The 22002-nt window shown below is 42.2% G+C and overlaps 2 protein-coding genes across 2 annotated transcripts in view; one reads left to right on the top strand and one right to left on the bottom strand.

Annotated features, from left to right (window-relative positions):
- vsir (V-set immunoregulatory receptor) overlaps positions 1 to 13842 on the bottom strand; it is a 32868-nt gene extending 19026 nt beyond the window's left edge. The window contains exon 1 of the mRNA XM_008106624.2: positions 13537 to 13842. Within this exon, the coding sequence (XP_008104831.2) occupies positions 13537 to 13600 (64 nt within the window). The 5' untranslated portion in view covers positions 13601 to 13842. The remainder of the gene's footprint in view (positions 1 to 13536) is intronic.
- cdh23 (cadherin related 23) overlaps positions 1 to 22002 on the top strand; it is a 669485-nt gene that overhangs the window by 584379 nt on the left and 63104 nt on the right. The window lies entirely within an intron of this gene.

Genomic DNA, 22002 nt, shown 5'->3' with positions numbered 1-22002 from the left:
GCTGCCCAAAAAATCATGATGAGGCATGGGATCAACCTAGATCCAATTCTTTGTTTGGGCTGCCAAGGTAAGCGATGCAATGGCAATACTAAGAAAGGTCTATGGGCCCTTCCACATAGCCATATAACCCAGAATATCAAGGAAGAAAATCACACAATATCTGCTTTGAAATGGGTTATTGGAGTCCACACTGCCATTTATCCCAGTTCAAAGCAGATAATGTGAGATTTTATTCAGCTGTATGAAAGAGACCTAAGAGTCTTAGGGTGTCCCATGGAAACAATGAATATTGAACTACTTTAGTTAAATTGAAACAAACAAATTTGGTCTTCTGTTTAACAGGATATGATGGGGTTCCTCCCTTTTATAACCACCAGTTTTAAAAGTGTAGGGTTTTTTTTGGACAACAATTTGCAAAGCAGTTATTTTTCTCTATGATTTTTTGTGTGTGTCTAAAACATCCTTTTTGTTTTTGTTGTTGTTAAATAAACTCAATTATTTTATAATTTAAAAAATTAACATGATAAAATTGCATTGTTCCATTGATTATTCTGAGCTTTAAGCTCCTCCACCCCACTCCCATCATACTCATAACTCTACCAATAGCCCGGAAAATGCACAACAACCCTCTGTACAAATACATCTTTGCTTTTCCTTTATTTATAGGTTAACTTTTCTGATAGCGCAATAATCCATATCGTGTTTAGCCAAATCTTTATTGATAATTGTTCTAGTTTTTCCCCATGTTCTGACTATTTCAAACTTTGCAGTGTTTATTTACCAAATCACTTTTTTCCATTTTCTAATATAGAGATCAGAGGTTTTTCTATGTTTTTGTTTTAAAGTTAGCTGCCTAAACTCCTTTCTAGGTTTTTAAACTATGAGAACCTTGCTAGAATTGGTGACAGAAGGTGTTCTCATTAACTATATCAGCATCCTGTTTTTGTCTATTTCTGCCACTCCTTTCCTTAAGCTGAAGTTATTGCTTAAAGAAAAGGTTTCATATACTGCCTCTCTCGGGGACTATTCAGCAGATAGCAATCAGAGTATCACTATGTAACATGATTTTTGTTCCTGGCTTATTAATGTCATTTCCTAATTGGTTCCATCATAAAAACATGGGAAAATGTTATTACACCGCGAAAACTATGTTTTTGTGGGACATCCTACAGCTCATTTTGCTACAATTTTTAAATGAATATCTCATAGAGTCTCAACCAATTCAACACAGTTTGTGGCAGCCACAAAAACCAAGTTTCTGGAGTTTAACAACTACTTGCAAAGTAAGTACTGCACATTTAAATATGAATTAACACTTTCAAACCATTAACAGATTTTTTTAAAAAAATTTGTTACACAGTGTTATAGTTTTTAAAGATTTCATTGATTTAAAATAGCTTTATACTACTTTTCAATGACGCGCTATTTACACAATATCATGAAGTAACAGCTTCAGCCTGTTATTTCTAAAGTGGCATTAACATCCTTCCTTGAGTGTATCTGGTTAGATTGCATTGGCACTGCCTGGCCTTTGGTGGATTAGACTATTAGGGGCTTTGTAGGGGAAATAGTGTAAAAACCAACGCTTCCCTTCAACCCCTAATGTAGCTCTTGCTGCCCTGCCAGACCCACAGTGGCCCAAGTGGAATAGTTGCCCTGACCTAGAAAAATGTTGCCAACACCAGGGTTTGTGTCCAACGGGAGCTGAGGCTCTTCCACACCTGGATAATATTAATAATAAACTTGCTTATCTTATATGTGGATATAAAGAACAGAAAAACAGCCTGGAACAAAGGGGTGTTGTCTCCCTTTAAACATCACACAATCTTTGTACTTTCCCTCATATTTTCTTACCAAAGACGCCCAGCTGGGATGATCCCAGATGGCCCTTCCTGGCATTGAAAATTCTTTAAGCTAAAGTAAAAAAAAGCCACACCAAGGACACTTGCCTGCCAAGGCTTGACAAATAAAAATAGATGGCAAATCTTGCACTAGACATCCATTCTTTTACTATTAGGATTACTCCAGACAAGACTTGTATTGTGCTGTTGCTGTGGCTCATTTAAGGAGTTTGTGGAGAGGAGTCGGGATGATGATGCCTTCTATTCATAACCCTCTCAATGCTTCTTCCATCATCCTTCTTACCAAAGAAAGCAATGATAAAGCAGAATGGTTGCACACTGTTGTCTTTTGATTGGAAGAACTCAGAGCCTCGGAAGCACACTTAGTTGCCTGTTGCATTAATAGTCACAAATGATGACATTTGCTTAGGCTAAACTGACACTTTCAGCTAAGAACTAGCATTCAAGACCATGACACCTAATTTTATAAAGATGGAGCTAGTGCTACAATGTTGACACAATGAGCAACCATGCTAGTAAATTGGGATAATATACTAGAGGGCACTGTGAAAGATGTCCCACTCCACTCTAGGTGCAATGAGGCTCCTGTTGCACAATGGGGCATATGTGCATCATGGCCATTCTGCTAATTCCATTTGCAGGGCCAGATTAAGACCTTTAGATGCCCTAGGCATCTAAGAAGATTTTTGTGCCCCCAAATGCAGTGATATCTTAACTTGACTTAAGAGTCTAATTCCTTCCATAACTGAGCTCTTAATTCAAAATGCTGTTATCTCAAAGTGAATTTTCCCATTGAAATGCTATTAATCCATTCTGACCTGCCGAACCCCCTCCTATTTTTGTTACGTGTTTTTAAATAAGAAAATTTAATTTATAAATAACAAATAATGTGCACATTCACATGAATGGTAGTAGCACAAAGTTGTGGCAAAGAAGCACAAAGTGAAGAGGCAGAAGCATAATTTTCTTCATACTATACACATTCCAGCCTCTATCCCTCTCTTGCTTTCTATTGTTTTCTCTCTTCATGAAGCCAAACAAACCAGGAATAAAAATCACACAAAATCAACAAACCCAAAGTTCCTCAAAGCAGTCATGAGCAAAGTGGACAGCAATCTCCCAAAGCAGACAAGGGCATGAAGCACAGAGTCTGCTCACTTGAAGCCCCAAAGCCCAGTATTCTCCTGCTAGCACTCCCTCTCGCGCTAGCTCTTAACTCAAAACACTGCTCTAATGTCAAAGCAAAACCAGGCCGGGCGACAGCTCTTAATTCAAAATGCTCTTACATTGGGATGCTCTTAAGTAGAGGTTCCACTGTACAGGGTGTTTCAACATGAGGGACTCAATTTCAAAGCAGTATTGGACAATCAGGTCCGTCTTTTTGAAACAACCCTGTACATCTTGTTCAAAATATAAACAATAATACACTGTAAAAATAAAACTGATGTATATCATAAACCTGCATTATTATTATTTTATTATTTTTATTATTGTATATGTACAGGGTTTTTTTCATTTCTTGTTTGAGCTCCTTTTTGTGGAACCTGTCTCAGCTGCATTATCAACAGTTTTACACCATATGGTCCATGGTAAATCCAGCAATGGAACATTTATCTGGTGCCCCCAGATGTCCTAAGGATGTGTTTATTTTGTTTAATGGTGAATCAGTTCCTGTCCATTTGAATGGTGGTCCCCAATGGTGCAGCTACATCTTTGCTCTCCAACGAAATATATGAATATTGTGGAATGGTAAAATTCAATGTCATGTAATCATTATATGATAATACAATGGCATAAATTCCCAACAGGATACCAGCCATCACATTGAACATGGCACAGAACTCCAGCTGTATTTGCAACAACAGACTAAAAGTTCTCTTCTTAGTAAGTGCTGTATTTAGAGTGCTCAAAGTGCTTTGAAATGCTAATGTCAAAACAGGAAGTTATTGGCTCCCCTACAGATAACATACCTTACAGCCACATGCAGTCCTAAAGCTGTTTTTGCAACCCCTGAATGCCACCCAACTATTCTTTTTCTTGAGGAAAACGGGAGGATACCTCCCTGGAAATTTCCTGAAGCAATGATTTATACTTTAAATAAACCACAGGTGCCCCCTACACTTACACAAATTTATCAAACCCTAGGGTAGATCATTTGGTCCCTGGAGGAATCACATTTTCTCATATCCGTTATGAATCGAGAGTAGATCATCTTTTTTCTGAAATATAGCTAAATTAATTAATTTAGAGAGGTTCTCAAGGGCAACATTTTTCATGACTGAGTAGGGTCAGAGACACAAATTGGGGCCAAAATTGCAAACATATATCGCTTGAAGGTCTTATTACCATCAGTGATTCTCAAACTTTGGTTCTCCAGATGTTTTAGACATCAGCTCCCAGAATTCCTGACCGTTGGCATAATCAGCTAGAGCTTCGGGGAGCTGAAGTCCAAAATACCCAGAAGACCAGTTTGGAAAACACAGACTTCAGGAGAGTCATTTCAACCTTTAAAGAGTAGAAAAGAAAGACACATATAAAAGGTGGGAAACTATTATCCCTGGAAGAAGAGAATGTTTGATTTGCCCTGAAATATCAAGGAAAGGGATATTCCTGACATGGCAGCCCTAGTTAGCAATGGTTTTCCGGTTCATTAAGAAATTAATTTGACCGAGGCAATGGTATGCATTAATAACACAAGGGGCTGGTTATCGTAATGGCATGGCACATTCTTTGAGGATCACAGCCATGGCTACTTTCCAAAGAAACATACCATCTCTATGTCCACCCAGTCTTACTGTCTCCCTTGCGCTCTAGTTTGAAAGCACTGGTCTTCAGTCTGTCTTCTTTGGCTCTTAAAACACCAATATGGCAAACTATAATGAAGCCGCAACAATGTCCAGGTGTATTCAGAGGCCCCAGCAAGGAGTAGATTTGGCTTGTTTGATGAGATTTCAGTGCCAAGGATAACCAGGAGATCAGTGGCAGCTCAGGCTCACAAGCTGTGACAACCAAACTGATGTTCCTGCAAATATACAGGGTATTTCACAGGATTTTCAATCTAATATTTCTGCCTGGAGTGATTGTCCAGCATGTGGCTTAGAGAGACAGATTGACTCTTTGTGATCCCATTTAAACTGCATCTTCAAAACTTTATCCAGGGTTGATTCATTCCCACCCTATTCTAACTCTGAAATAGGTTTCGTGTAACCCTTTGTGTTGTTTTCTCTGTAATCCTAAACTGCCTAAAGGCAAGCACCCTATTTACTAGGCAAGATCAGAACCTCTATGACAATTTTCAGTTCCTAAAAAGACAGTGTTGGGCCCCACCTTTCCCCTGGAGTGGGACCCAAGGCAGCTCACAAAGGGAATCAACTGAAATCTAACAATACATTTTAAAAGCAATTAATTTAAAAAATATTATAAAATTAGTTTAAAATCGTACAAAAATTAAAAAAAACAAAGCGCATATTCAATAAGAAGCCTCCCTGCAAGCAATTACATAATTAAAGCATGCTTCTGGCAAAAGGAAAACAAAAAGAGGCAGCCTAGCCTTCCATGGAAGGGAAATTCCGGGGGTGGAATGAAATGGCAGGATTTCTCTGAATAATTCTTTCCAAGAACCCCCTGTGATAAGGTCACAGTAATTCATGTGAATACACATAACAACAAATATCTTTGGTATCCCTCAACATGGCTTCTTGCTAATTTTTGTAATCCATCAATTTGAGATATTCTACCCCATTATATCTAGGTGCTTTCAAATATGGAAAGCCTTTTTTTACTTCGAGACATGTATAGAGTGTTCCCTCACTACTTCGTGGTTCACTTTTCACGGATTCGCTGTGTTACGGTTTTTCAATAAACTCTAAAAGACTATTATAAATCATAAAAAATTACAATTTACAGCCTAAGGAAGGAGGTAAGGAGTAGCCAAAGGAAGAGAAAAGGAGCCCAAGCGGCAACAGAAGGAGAAGGAGGCAATTTATCAACACACGTTTGGTTGATAAAGACTTAAAATAGTGTATAACTACTAAAATAATGTATAAATATTAAAATAAATATAGTGTTCCTATTTTGTGGATTTTCACTAATTGCGGGTGGTCCTGGAACCTAACCCCCGCGATAAGTGAGGGAACACTGTATTCATTTTGCTTTTTGTAACATTCTGGCATGAAAAAATTCCTTAATTTAAAAAAATTACACAATGTGTGTTTGGGTCATAAACAAGCCGATTGTAATACTAGTAAATACACTTCCACTGGGATTTCCTTATTGCCAGCTGTGGAAAAACAAATATCTCTTGAAAGAGGGACACATCTGTCCCTCTCATCACAGGGAACTCCTTGCAAGACAGCTGTGTCAGTAATATATTTATTACATTTATTTTTCTCATATATACAGCTACTTTTTTGCATTACATAGAGAATGAAAATTTGCCCATTCAGCAGCAGAAGTATTTTATATCACCGAAACCTGAGTCTTAATGCTCCCCTGATACATTCCTGTCAATTACTAGGTAAACCTATCCAATTTAATTTCTTTTCTGTTATTTTTTTCAAGATTAATCCAGTATACTAAGTATATCCTCTTCTAAGAACTGTTGAGTTTCTGTTCATTTCTCTGTCCACCTACCAAGCAACCTGCAAGTTTCACATACTAAAAAACTTCAGGGTGAAGATAGTTCCAAATAACAGGTGGCTTTTATTTTTAAACATATGGCATCAGGAACTGTGTGTTTGCTGTGTTGTCCCAACAGCTCCCAGGAAAGCCCTAATGGAACCTGAAACCATATTAGCACCTGGTCAAGCCTAAACAGAATGTCTATAACATCCTCCTTCTTTCATTCTCTAGACCAGTGGTTCTCAGTATGCTCCGTGGAGCCCTTGGGGCTCCATGTAGCATACGGAGGGGCTCCACGGTTACCTCCTCCTCCTCCCACTTCCTCTTCCCCTTCCAAGCTTTCCTTCCTCTTTCCTGCTTCCCTAACTCTCTTGTTGCCAAAAGCCTTTTTCCTCACCTTTCTCACCACCCAGATCTGTCCCCTCTTGCCTTGTTCCTTCCAAAACTCTATATCACTCTCATTGCTCAGGGGGTGCTTTAACTGAACTGGATGTCCCCAGGGGTCATCTACTTAAATGCTGTTAAGTTTATGTTGGTTAAAATTGTTCCCCATTTTAACTATTGTATTGTTCTTTCTTTGCTTGTTTTTTTTTTTGCAAATGATATGTTCATTTGTTCATTTTTTTCTATTAGTTCACACAACACTCTCCATTCATCTGCCACTGGCCCATCTGTCTAATTTTAAAACATAGTGTGTCAGAAAGTTTGCCCATGGCTGAAATGTATACATATAATACAATACAATGCAATACAATACATAAACATTTCTTGGGGCTCCACAAGAAACTTTTGCTTCAAAAAGGACTCAATGGCTGGAAAAGTTTGAGAACCCCTGCTCTAGACTAAAACTAAAATGTGTGCACCATGGCTTTAACCAGTATGTTGTAGCGGTTTGCCAATTAGACCATGACTAAAGAACTGAGTTTGAATCCCTGCTCAGCTACAGAAACCTATTGGGTGACTTTGGGTAAGTCACCATCTCTGAGTCTCAGAGGAAGGTAAAATCAAACTGCCTCTGAATAACCCTTCCCAAGAAAAACTATGATAGGGTTTGTTTTAAGGTAGACAACTTGAACAACAAACATGAACATCACCTATTCCCCTGAAACTACCACACACATTTTTGCTTTATTTACTCTCACTTGATGGAATATTGGAAAATCCTTAACATCTGCATGCTATTTTGTGACCTGGAGTTAGACTAATTCAGGCACTTCTTTAAGAACCTCATCATATTGGCTGCCGGAATTGCCACACATCATGGCGAATCAGTTGGTGCGCAGTGCTGGGAACCCATCGCCCCATGCCTTGCATCATTTAGCTTCTCCCCGTTGATTTCTATGTAACATGGAAAGCCTCCGGTATTGCGACACACACCGGTTCACCTTCACTTTTACAACAGAGCCCCGCTGGAAGTAGCTCTACACCATGGGATGGGAATCAGCAGGTTCTATCACAAAAGGGAAGGCAAACTAGCGTATGCTGCTGAAAAGTACCCCATCTGATGAGGTCGTAAAACTTGACATAGCTGGTCACATCAATTCAATAGTTATTCCCTCCTCAAAGAAAGTATGAAACTAATAGGGAAACCTGGGGCTTTCTAATCAAACTCTTGCAGTACCAAGATTTCTGGGATGTTTTTGGAAAGAAAACATAACCGTTATTTTTTCTATTTACTAATTAGGACCAAAAAATGACAATGAAAGCAATACACTCAAAATCTAAGTGATCTTGGGTATGCCATACTTTCTCAGTCTCAAGGGAAGGCAAAAGTAAACCCGCTCTGAACAAATCTTGCAAAAAAAAAAAAAACCACTTGATAGATTTATCTTAGGGTCGCCATAATGACTTAAAGTAGGGGTCCTCAAATTTTATAAGCCGGGGGCTGGTTCATGGATTAACAAATGATAATGCACATTATCTGCTTTCAACTAGATTATTAGTCTACACAGCCATACAATCCAGTTCAAAGCAGATAATCCTGATTTTATATGGCAGTGTAGAACTGCTTTAATGATAATACTCAGTCAAATTGAAGGAAGGAAGCAAAAGGGAAGATTGAGTCACACTACTTGGAACACAATAAAGGAAGCCAAGGCTCTGGGTTTAGAAGACCTGAGCAGGGCTGTTAATAAAAGTTATTTTGAAGAGGTCTCGTTCACAGGTTGCCATAAGGTTGATGGCAAATTATAACAAACAGTCCTTCTCCAAATGCTCATTCTTATCTTCTGTACTAAAAGTGCCTGGTAGAAACTTGAAGGAACCCTTTCTCCCTTAAATGCAGAGATCAGTTTTTCAGAAGTTCCCTCCCAGTTCTGATTCAACTTAGGTTGGGGATGTTGAGTGTACAACTGGGTGTACAATGTTTACTGAGATATTTACTGGGGAGAGCAGCAGCTATGCATTTGGGATAATGCCTGGATGTGGCATCATTTTTGTGACCTGTGAGTAGATCTCTATTAGGTCAATTTTGTGCTGTTCTCAGACTCATTGATGAATAGAAAATGAGAATGGGTAGTCCTGCCGAGAAAGGTTTTGTTTCAGTGCCCATACTCAAGTCCTTTTTAACTTGTGAGCAAAAACAATCCTACTTAAATTAATTTTTGTACCATATTTCTTCTCATTCTTTCTGCTGAGTAAGATATGTAAGGGGGGTGCCATGTTAAGAGATGTGCATTTGAGATACTCAGGACTTGTTGCCCAAACTTACACCTGATCTTCTCACTCTAAGCAAACCTCTATAAGGTGTTTTTTGTACTGTGCTGTTTCTCACTGTCACTTCTGAATAATTCAGAGTTGAGTGATAGTTGCACAGATGCTCTGGTACAGAGGTTTTGTTCAGATATTATCATAATTTGCTGCCTGTGCTTCCAAAGGAGTGCTTTATATGACTGTGTGGATGAGTATCATTATTATCATGACATTATGGATAAAGAGATTGGCTTGGAATGTCCAGAAACTTGCTATCCACTAGTAACTGAGTGATGTATTGGGATATTTTTCTGTAATGTTTGTTTCATGTCCAGCCCTGGGTTTTTTTTGCTTTGTTTTGTTTTGTTAATAACATACTTTGCTTCTGTTCAGTGTTCAATACCAGGTTCACCCTTCCCTTTTTAGAGTAAGGTGTTCTCTCTCCCTCTACCACTTGCCCCAATCCAAACTTTTTCATTGATCCCATCCCTCTCTAATCTACCAGATTTTTTTTATAAAATTAAAAATTTTGACACTTTTTGCCAAGAGTGGGAGAAGGGCCACCACATTTAGCAATCCACCGAATACCATAAGATTATTTTCGTTGCTACATTACAACTGTAATTTTGCTATTGTTATGAATTGTAATGTAAGTATTTGATATGCAGGATGTATTTTCACTCACTGAACCAAACTTGGCACAAACACCTGATACGTCCAAATTTGAATACTGGTGGGATTGGGAGGAGTTGATTTTGTCATTTGGAAGTTGTAGTTTGGTGGCACAGTGTGTTAAAGTGCTGAGCTGCTGAACTTGCGGACCAAAAGGTTGCAGGTTCAAATCCAGGAAGTGGAATGAGCGCCCGCTGTTATCCCCAGCTTCTGCCAACCTAGCAGTTCAAAAACATGTAAATGTGAGTAGATCAATAGGTACCGTTCCGGCGGGAAGGTAACGGTGCTCCATGCAGTCATACCGGCTACATGACTTTGGAAGTGTCTACGGACAATGCCGGCTCTTCGACTTAGAAATGGAGATGAGCACCAACCCCCAGAGTCGAACACGACTGGACTTAACGTCAGGGGAAACCTTTACCTTACAATCAAAGAGCGCTCTGAACCCAGCCCACAATGGATCTGCATCAAACCCAACACACTACCTACATGGCCAACTTTGAATACTGGTGGGGTTGGGGGGCTGTTTTTGAATTCTGGGAATTGTAGTTCACCAATACTCAGAGAGCACTCTGTATCAAACTGGTGATGGAACTAGTAAACTTGCCACACATACCCAACATGTCAAACTTTGAATACTGGTGGGATTTCGAGGGAACTAGTCTCAGAGTGGGAGTTGTAGTTCACTCATATCAACAGAGCATGTGCACCCAACTGATGGATCTGGACCAAACTTGGCACAAATGCCTAATATGGCCAACTTTGAATACAGGTGGGGTTTGGGAGTGGATACTGACTCAACATGATGGTAATTGTAGTTTTCCCTGAATCCAGAGAACCCTGGACAGGCAGAGAGATCTTCAGCCTTCTCTGCCAAAGGGGTTCCTAAGACCATCAGAAATATGTGTTTTTTGATGGTCTTTGGTGACCCCTCTGACACCCCCTCGCAACCCCCTTAGGGGTCCTGACCCCCAGGTTGAGAAACACTGATCTTGCCATACCCTATATTCACCAACTATTTGGAGCCACATGATTGTTGTAAACTACAGCATCCTTTTTATGGAAAATGCCTTACCATATTAATACCCTTTAGCCTCAGGTTCCCAAAAATGCTGTATATTAGATATTTATTCCCACTTTGTATAAGCAGAAGTGAATCTTAAAATACAGTTGTGTGTGAATTTGGGACCAAGCAGAGATGTAAACAGGCTCACAGCAAAGTTGAACGGAATCCACCAGACTGTGTTAGCTAAGTGCTATTTTGGGATGGTTTTGGACAGTTCCTTACAGTTGGGGCGGCAAGCTTTATGATTATTTTGGCGAAGTCCAAAAGGGAGGAGAGAGCTTATAAAACCAAACATATGTTGTTGCTGTCTCTTGATCCTTTCCTTTAAGGTATGATTCACTAGGTCTAATTTCCAGCAACCTCAACAGCGATCGCTTGGCAAACCAAAACCACCACACCTACAAAAACAAACAAAATCAAAACCATTTCCTTTCATATTCAAAAAACAAGCCCTCGGGGCATCAAGTGTGCGATAGCAGCTAGCAGCAAGGTCAGCTAAGGGTAGCAGGGTGTGGATTGGAGGCCCAGGGGGCTGGCCAGGAGCCACTTGGGAAGTTGGATTTTTGCACCCAGCCAGATATTCATGCCTCGAGCGATTCCCATGGAACAGCTCTGAAAGCAGAACTACAAGATCAAACTGACAAGGACTTGCATGCACGCGAAAAGCTTAGAAAGTGTGATGCTTCACCCCAAACACAAACACATCCCGGCACATCAGGAACGACAGCAAAGGCAGACAATGTGGTGTATTACTTAAGATGCAAACCTCTTGTATCCATCCTTCGAAAAATGCATCTAAGGGGAAAGGGGCTTCCTCAAACCAGTCTCAAGTGACCTCCCCCCTTTGTAAAGGTATTAGGGGGAGTAACCCAGGGCAAACTTACACAGCGATTTGACATCAGTTTAGCTGCTATGGCTCAGGCCTGATCTAAACTAATAATTATAATACTACCACTACTACTACTACTAATAATAATAATAATAATTTTAAAACTTTATATACTGCTCCATTTCTTCGAGAGGACTCAGGGCAGTTTCTAACAAGAGTACAAAAGCAGTCAATTGTCAAAAACATCATACAACAATTTAAGCAAAGTAAAAAAAAAAATAACATCATCAGACAGAAACCAAAACAACTGTATTAAAATGGACACAGTTACACATCAAATCAATATAATCCATCAGGAATCAAGTACCAATAGACTGTCATATAATCCAGATTATCAAATCAGATAATCCACATTATCTGCTTTGACCTGGATCATATGAGGCCCCTTCTACACTGTCCTTATATCCCAGGAACTGACCCCAGATTATCTGTTTATTCCAGATTATATGGCAGTGGAGACAAATATAATCCAGTTCAAAGCAGATAATTTGAGATCAGATTCTGGGATATAACGGCTGAGGCCCCATCTACACTGCCATATAAAATCCAGAGTATCTGTTTGAACTGGATTATATGGCAACGTAGACTCAGGTCATCCAGTTCAAAGCAGATAAATCTGGCTTTATATGGCAGTGTACAAGGAGCCTATGTCTACACTGCCATATAATCAAGTTCAAAGCAGATAATCTAAATTTTATATGGCAGTGTAGATGGGGCCTCAGTGCTATGGAATCATGAGAGCTGTAGTTTCACAAGGGGGGCATCTACACCAGGCATGGGCAAACTTTGGCCCTCCAGGTGTTTTGGACTTTAACTCCCACAATTCCTAACAGCTGCTGTTAGGAATTGTGGGAGCTGGAGTCCAAAACACCAAAACACCTGGAGGACTGAAGTTTGCCCATGCCTGATCTACATGGTAGAATGAACATATCTTGACTCCCCTTTTGTGGCTCTATCGCACATTTAGAACTCCGAGGCAGAATTATCCAAGTGGCGACATTAGACACCACTTTAACTCTGACACCACTAGGAACTGCCAGGGCTCAGTGCTATGGAATTCTGGGAGTTGTAGTTTTGGGGAGGCACCTGCACTCTCGCAGTGAGGGCCCAAGACCTTCTAATAAGAATAATAATTTTATTTCTTACCTGCCTCTCCCTGTGGTTCAAGATGGATTACAACACAATTTAAAAAAATATGAGACAACTCCCTGGATTCCAAAGCCTTGAGCTTGGGCAGTTAAAGTGGCAACAACTGCCTTCATGCTGCAGTGTAGATACACCCAAGGTCTTGCCTCTTCTCTGCCAATGAATGTGGGTGCCATACCAAAACTACATATCCCAGGATTCCATAGTTTTGAGCCAAGGCAGTCAAAGAGATGTCTAACTGCATTCAATCCATAGTATAGTTGCTCTCCCAAGTGCCTTTGGTTGGAGTGGATGTGAGACACTGCAAAAGTGATTCCAAACTGCATTCATTCTACAATGCAGATCAGGCATGGGCAAACTTTGGCCCTCCAGGTGTTTTGGACTCCAACTCCCACAATTCCTAACAGCCTGCCGGCTGTTAGGAATTGTGGGAGTTGGAGTCCAAAACACCTGGAGGGCCAAAGTTTGCCCATGCCTGATGTAGATGCAGTACTAGAGCCTGAAATGCAGCAGAAGAGGCTGCCAGGGAGGAAAAGATGCGGGGAGAGCAAACCAGAGGCGCTGGGAGAAGAGTTTTGTTCTTGCCTTACCTTCTCGGGGCGCCAAGCCGAGGGCGAGGGGGACCAGCAGCCACCACTTCCCCGCGTGGTCCATCCCGTGGCCCCGGGGAGCTTCGATGGGGGCTCCAAGCGACTCTCCGTGGACGAGACTCCTTGCCCCGGGCAGCGCTTGCAAAAGACACGCAGCCGAGGCAAAGGAAGGCTTGCAAAACCCTCCGGAAATGTGTGTGGACCTGTTGCAGCAGCGGCTCCCGGTGCGCCCGGTTAGGCGAGGCGTCAAAGCGGCGAAACAGCGCCCCCTGGAGGCCAGAAAGGAAAGGGGCAGACAGGCAGTCCCTGAGTTACAAACATCCCACTTACAAAAGATTCACAGTTTTTTTAAAGTTTTTTTTTTAGATTTAATAAATTTTACAGAGTTACGTTAATGGGATACAATATACAAAAAGGAGAGAAACATCTATAGATAGTCAAATACATCTCTCACAGGTATGTCGTTCCCCCAAACAGATACCTTGCAATATTCTATCCAATCTTTCCCCTCCTGAACCCACCACCCATGACACTACTCACTGTAAGTCCCATGTCTCACAAATCTACCCTTATATCTACTTTGGTAAATTCCCCCTGTGGCTAGTTTTATAGGATCATACAGTTGGAAGAGACCTCATGGGCCATCCAGTCCAACCCCATTCCGCCAAGAAGCAAGAAAATCGCATTCATAGAATCATAGGGTTGGAAGAGACCTCATGGGCCATCCAGTCCAACCCCCTGCCAAGAAGCAGGAAAATCGCATTCAAAGCACCCCTGACAGATGGCCACCCAGCCTCTGCTTAAAAGCCTCCAAAGAAGGAGCCTCCATCACACTCTGCAGCAAAGAGCTCCCCTGCTGAACAGCTCTCACAGTGAGAACGTTCTTCCTAATGTTCAGATGGAATCTCCTTTCCTGTCGTTTGAAGCCATTGATCCATGTCCTAGTCTCCAGGGCAGCAGAAAAGAAGCTTGCTCCTCCTCCCTATGACTTCCCCTCACATATGTATACATGGCCCTCATCATGTCTCCTCTTTGCCTTCTCTTCTGCAGGCTAAACATGCCCAGCTCTTTAAGCTGCTCCTCATAGGGCTTGTTCTCCAGACCCTTGATCATTTTAGTCTCCCTCCTCTGGACATATTCCAGCTTGTCAATGTCTCCCTTAAATTGCGGTTTCCAGACCTGTGATCATTTTGGTTGCCATTCTCTGAAAAGGTTCCAGTTTTCAATCTCCTTCTGGTGCCTAAAAGCAGAATTGAATAGTACTACTACTTCCCTTGATCTAGATACTGTTGATGCAGCTTAATATTGGCTTTTTCAGCTGCTGAATCACACTGTTGACTACTGTTTAACTTGTTAAGTGGAAGGAACAGCAAGGATATCCACACTAAATAAAAAAACCTTATACAATAACCAGTGTAGGATATCATCATGCTCCAGTATCTTAACAATGCCAACTAGAGATCATCAGGAGTTTTGGAGTTCAATGTCATATGTATGCAGATGACGTGCAGCTCTACTACTCCTTTTCACCAGATGCTGAGGAGACTGTTGAAGTCATGAATCGGTGCCTGGCCACTGTGACGGTCTGGATGAGGGCAAACAAATTGAAGTTGAATCCAGACAAAACAAAGGTCCTCTTGGTCAGTCATAAGGCCGAACAGGGTATAGAATTACAGCCTGTACTGGATGGAGTCACATTCCCCTTGAAGGCACAGGTTTGCAGCTAGGGAGTCCTCCTGGACTTATCGCTGAGCCTGGAACCTCAGGTTTCGCCAGTGGCTAGCGGGGCTTTAACACAATTAAAACTTGTGTGCCAGTTGCGCCTGTACTTTGGGAAGTCAGACTTGGCCATGGTGGTCCATGCTCTCATTACATCTAGGACAGACTACTGCAACGCACTCTATGTGGAGTTGCCTTTGAATTGTGCTCAGTAGCAAACTGGAAACCAGTGGAGCTTATGCAACATGGGAGTTGTATTCTTCCTTATGCTGCCCCAGTTATTAACCTGGCTGCCTCTTGTTGGATTATTTGAAACTTCCGAAGAGTCTTCAAAGTGCTGGCTTTGGCCTATAAAGCCCTAAATGACCCTGGACCAGTTTACCTGTTCAAATGCCTCTCCCTCTATGAACCACCGTGGAGATTAAGATCTTCCGGGGAGTCCCTGCTCTCTTTCCTGGCACCATCACAGGCATGATTGGCGGGAACAAGAAACAGGGCCTTCTCAGTGTTTGGAACTCCCTCCTTGGCAAGATTAGATCAGCCCCCTCCCTCCCGTCCTTCAAAAAGAGAGTAAAGACCTGGCTGTGGGACCAAGCCTTTGGGAAAGTGCAATAATGGCAGCAATAGGAAACTTCACCCTGCTGACCGGATCTGGTATGGCTGACTTGTGATGGTTTTAAATAATTGTTTTAATGTGAAGATAACTGATTTTAGTGTTTATGTATATTAATAGTTTATTTTATGTTCCGGCATTGAATGTTTGCTGTATATATGTTGTGTTCCACCCTAAGTCGCCTTCGGAGTGAGAAGGGCAGAATATAAATTTATTCTAAATAAATAAATAATAAATAACTATAACGTGTTCGAATACGTCATGCTCAACTATCTGATAATTACTATTGTGTGTAGAGAGCGTGGATCCAATGCTTTTCTGATAAAATGGATAGTCCGTTAACTATGGCACTGTGTTATTCTGTGCTCAGTGAATTCATGGGCCTCCCCTTTTGACTTGATAAAAAATTTGCCTTGATAAACTAATCTGAAGATAAAAGGGCAGTTTGGGGTAGATTCACACCGCATGAAGATAGCAGTTTGATAACACTTCAAGTGCCATGGCTCTATCCTAGAGAACGCTGGGATTTGTAGTTGAAAAGACTTGCATTCCCCTGAACTACTGTACTAGCTCTCTCTAGCAAAGAATTTTGAACCCCTCATAGCACCAGAGATCTCAAGATCCCAGAGCACTTCAAGTGACATCAAAGTGCAGAGACATCCTTGGTTGCCAGAAGTGGGTGATTATTATTTTTTTTTGTTCTAACAGAATGTGTCCCACCACCTTGTGAACAAAATGTAAAAACAGCTGCATCAAGAGAATGAGTTTTAGTTAGAAACTATATTTTCTTATAAGGGAATGAAATGTAGAGGCAACTTTTTTCTTGTCTACCACTGGTTGCCGGCACATTCTCAGCCTCTATGAGTACAATCTGCCTTAGTTTCTTGCCTACAAAACTAGGAGTCACTGGGAAATACATACTGTATACTCGGATGTTAGTGCAATGGGGGTGCTGACGTGACACATCACACTGAAGCAACTTCCCAGGAGACTTCTCCTTTTGCTTCCAGCTGTGCACAAGTATGATGTGCGTATGTTTGCATGTGCTGATGGGGAAATCAGCTTGCAATGGGAGAGAAGAAGTTGTGGCAATCTATCCCAGTTGCAATGGTTTGTGTAATGTTGGACATTCAATCTCTCCTTTGATCCCAAACAAGCAACATTAAAATAACCAAATAATAACCTTCTTAGGAAGGTGCCAGATTGAATGCAAGAAATCAAAGACAAAAAAAACCCTCCAAAATGTACAGGGAAAGACAGCTGTGTGATCCCATGTGAAACTAAATAGAGGAGCTTTCAAGAGGCACTGAGCAAGCTGTTGCTTGCGTGCCCATGAAGAACTTCAACCACGGGATATTGCACAACTGCTTCCTCATGTATTTATATTGTTCTGTGGTTTCTAGAGGTTTCGTTTAAGAGATGTTGCAGGAAGAGCAAGTGGCCTAATCAGCATCTTAAATGTTTTGACAATGTTGATGGGGCACCAGAAGGGGCACAGTGCTGGTATTTAAAGTACACTGTAGTTCTGTGCAGTTTTAAAATCTTGTTGTGTGCCTTCAAGTTGTTTCCAACCTACAGTGACCATGAGACAGTGCTATCACAGGGCTTTCTTGGCAGGCTTTGCTTAGGAGAGGCTTATCACTGCCTTCCTCTAAGGCAGGGAGAGTGTGACTTAGGACTTCATCAAACAGAGTTGGGGAAAACAGGGGAAAGCAGGGGAAATAATCTTTTTTGGATGTGGAATCATCTTTTTTGCATGGCATTCCATCTTCAAAGAATACAGAGAATTTACCCGCACCACATAGTATGGCCTCCTCCCAGCTCAACCATCTGCTTAGAGGAAACAGGAGGCATTGTTTGACACAATTTCTTTCCATGGGCTCCTCTGCTCTCCCTCCCAATGCCCTTACTCTTGAGGAGACACAAGGCATTGTTCTTAAGGCAGAACCCCCTTCTCTGGGCTCCTCTGTTTTCCTCCCAGTCTCATTACTCTCGGTTGCAGAAGTCCAAAGTTAAAAAGCTAGCAGTAGCGCAATTTCAAAAGTCAAGATTACTATGAAGGAGATATGTCAGGAAAAAAGTGGTCATATCTTGACATTTTGGTATTTCTAATGATTAAATTAATTTTAAAAATTACCATACCAACTCACGAAGCAAGATTTTGAGAGAGAAATGTCACAGCTTGGTAGGAGACTGCCCGTAGGAATGTCCATTACTCCAAGCAATTTGACATGGACAAATTTGACAGATCCCATCTCATGTGTTTTTCCCTGGTTTCTCCCATTTCCACACAAATCATGAGCTCAGAAGATAATTTCTCCCCATCTTCTGTTACACACACCTCCTCCCCCTTTTCTTGATACTTCTAAAACAGAAGTATCTGTGATGAAGTATCTGCCTGTTGTCTATGACACAGCATCATAGACAACAGGCAGAAGTCTGTCTGGGTCATTTGATGGGCTCTGTGTTGTTTCATCGGGAAATTGTTTAAGAAGTATTTAAAAGGAGAGTTGGGGTTGCGTGTGATGAGGTTGTTAAGGTCACCCAGTGGGTTTCATGGCCAAGTTGGGATTCAAATCTGGACCTCCAGAGTCATATTCCAATGCTTAAATCAAGTCAAGTCTTAAAGTGCTGAATATATTTTCTCTTTTATTGGAAGAAAGGGAATCAGGATGTTTTATTTCAGCAGATTTCCAAGGCAAACCTAAGCGCTTACTTACATACTCATGTTCCTAAAATTATATCAGGCTGTTCAGTAAGCTTTCTGAATTTAATCAGAACAATATTTAAAAAGTTTTAAAATATTTTCTCAGACCTGTTTACCCTGGAATTCTCATAGCCCCCCCCCCCCCAAAAAAAAGGGATAGCTGTATATGCATTTTTCCTTGTTTGGATCAGTCACTCAGCACAGTATGTGTAGTCATGTTAGAAGTTTAGCCCAAAATTGAAATCACTTTATTTTGTCACCTGTCCCATGAAAGGGATGTACCATGGCTTCTAGAATACTTCCAGTGATTGCCTTACTGCTGTGGACAGGATATATGGTGAGCCTTTGATGTGTTGTGAAGAACACTCAGGACCTGTCAGAACCCAGGCTGCAGAGCACCAATAACCATACACAGAGGCCAGAATCTATCTAATATCTTTATTGAAGGAATATATAAAGTTAATAAAAACAAGTGTAGAAAATAGTCCAGAATTAGACCTTTCAGGAAAGGTCAGAATTAGTCCAAAAAAGCAATGTCCAATAAGAAATATTAAGGTCCAAAGTTGTAATCCAATAACCGAAACACTCACTTTGCCAAGCAAAGTGAGGGGAGATGACAAGGTCCTTTAGTCCATGAAACTTGAGCGAGGCTAGGAAATAACTTGATACTTGGAACAAGGCTTGAACGTGGAACAAGGTAACTAAGAACAAGAACAAGGTCCGTGGAATAACTTGATAAAATCCGTGGAACAAGGCAAGGATCGATCCTGGGAAACAAGGCAAAGTCCGTAGATAAACAAAGGCTGGGAAGCAAGGCGAAGGCTGGATAGCAAGGCAAGGCTTGAGCAGGAGCGAGGCTTGAATCGGAGCGCGCTGTCCAGACACAACTCGCTCCGTAGGCTGACGAATTGACTCCGCGAAGTTACCACGCGGGTAAAACACCTAAATAGAGTCTAACTTTCCCGCCGAAGCAGTTCTCTGGGAATCAGAACCGAAAGCTAAACTCTGAGACCAGATGTGAGACTCCCCAAAGATTCTCACGAGAAACAGTCTTAATTGGCCACATTCTTAGCTGCAATCCTCGCACTCCTGCGCGAAGCTGATTCCAAACTTCTCTGTTGTTTACAAAACTCCCGGCGCAAGAACACGGGAGAAGTAGGCTCTGGGCTTGTTTGACATACTTCTGGGAGACAACTTTCTTGCAGGTGCAAGGTTCCCAGATCTGCCTGGGAAAGATCTGGCTGAGAAGAATCCAGTTCAGACTGGGAAGGTAAAAAACCCAAGTTTTCATCTTCATCAGGAATTACAATGTCCTGAGCAGGACTACAAGGCCCATGGGTCATCACACTATCCCCCTCCTCAAGGCCCCTCCCAAACTGGGGCCCTCTCCCCGAGGCGCGAGGTCGCGGTTTGGTGGGATAGGTCTGATGAAAGCGACGGGTTAGATCAGGAGCATGGACTGTGGAGGCGTCTTCCCAAGAGCGTTCCTCAGGGCCAAAACCCACCCAGTCAATGAGATATTGTAGGCGGCGGCGGTGAAAGCGAGAATCCAAAATGTCCTCAACCTCGAACTCCTCCTCCCCATTCATCAAAACAGGAGGGGGGGCCGGTTGGTCTGTATCAGGTCGCACACCATCCGCCGGAAGGAGCAGGGAACGGTGAAACACTGGGTGAATGCGCATTGAACGCGGAAGTTGGAGTTTGAAAGTCACGGGGTTTAATTGCGCCACCACTGGATAGGGGCCAATGAAACGGGCATCTAACTTCCGGCAAGGGCGGTGGGAGGGCAGAAAGCGAGTGGACAGGAAAACCCGATCTCCTACCTTGATTTCGGGGCCCGGCTGGCGATGTTTATCAGCGTGGCGTTTATAGTCCTCCTTGGCTTGATCCAGTTGCTGGAGCAAAAGTTGTTGCACCGCTGTGAGTTCCTGCAGCCAATCCTCTGCTGCGGGAACTTCTGAAGTTTCAATGACAGGGGGAAAGAAACGTGGATGGAAGCCGTAGTTTGCAAAGAACGGCGTTTCTTTTGTAGAAGCTTGAACTCCATTGTTGTAGGCAAACTCAGACAGTGGTAACAGAGAAGCCCAATTGTCCTGTTGGTAGTTTACATAACAGCGAAGATACTGCTCCAAAGTGGCATTGGTGCGCTCCGTTTGCCCATCTGTTTGGGGATGATGAGCTGAAGATAAACGAGAGTCTATGCCCAATAGTTTTTGTAGTGCCTTCCAAAAACGAGAGGTGAATTGAGATCCACGGTCTGTGACTAAACTCTTGGGCAATCCATGTAGTCTGAAAACATGTTGAAGAAATAGATCCGCAGTTTCTTTGGCCGTGGGGAGGCCTTCACAGGGAATGAAATGGGCTAACTTGGTGAAAAGGTCCACCACCACCAAGATCGTGGTGAATCCACAGGAAGGTGGTAGGTCAGTGATGAAATCCGCGGAAATTATTTCCCATGGGCGAGATGGGGTAGGAAGGGGGTGTAAAAGCCCTGAGGGCTTCTCCCTTCGTATCTTGGAGCGCTGGCATACTGGGCAGGTGTTGACATATTTTTCCACATCCTTGCGGATCTTGGGCCACCAAAAATCCCTTAGGATCAAATGCATAGTTTTAAATAGTCCGAAGTGTCCTGCTGGTTTGCAGTCATGACACAGACGAAGCACTTTTTCCCTGCCCGGTCCGGGTGGGATATAAACATGATTTCTATAGCAAAGCAGTCCATCTTTAAGTGAAAAGGGAAAATGCAGACCTTGGCGAAGTTGGTCCTGCGCCCAGGCATCTGCTTGCTGACTAGCCCTGATTTCTTGAGCACAGATGGGTCCTGGAGTAGGGGAAGTTGAACCAATGGGAATGGATTTGGTGTTCCCCACCGTGAGCGTGGCAAAGTTCTCGGGTTGTAGCAGTTGGGATTCAAAGGTCTCCTTGCGTCCTGCAGCGTATTCCGGTTTACGTGACAGGGCGTCTGCTTGCTTGGTTTGGGCTGGGGTCACATAATGGATCTGGAAGTTGAAACGTTCAAAGAATAAAGCCCAACGTTGCTGCCTCTGATTTAGTTTGCGGGCAGTTCTTAGATGTTCTAGATTACGATGATCAGTGTGGACTTCAATGGGAAATTTGGCCCCTTCTAACCAATGTCTCCAAGTTTCAAAGGCTGCCTTTATGGCCAGTAGTTCTTTTTCCCAAATGGTGTAATTCCTCTCTGGTGTGGTTAGTTGACGAGAATAAAAGGCACAGGGGTGGAGGTGATCTCCCACCGGTTGTAAGAGTACAGCCCCAATTGCCACATCAGAGGCGTCCGCTTGCACCACAAAAGGGGTTTCAGGATCTGGGTGCTGTAGAATTGGCTGGGAGGTGAATAGTTTCTTTAGTTGCTGGAACCCTTTCTCTGCTTGATCAGTCCAGCGAAAAGGCTGCTTTCCACGGATGC

The sequence above is a fragment of the Anolis carolinensis genome, chromosome 3 (genome assembly GCF_035594765.1).
Source record: "Anolis carolinensis isolate JA03-04 chromosome 3, rAnoCar3.1.pri, whole genome shotgun sequence".
Taxonomy (NCBI): Eukaryota; Metazoa; Chordata; class Lepidosauria; order Squamata; family Dactyloidae; genus Anolis; species Anolis carolinensis.
The sequence above is the reverse complement of the archived record's forward strand: the minus strand, read 5'-3'. Positions and strand labels throughout refer to the sequence as shown.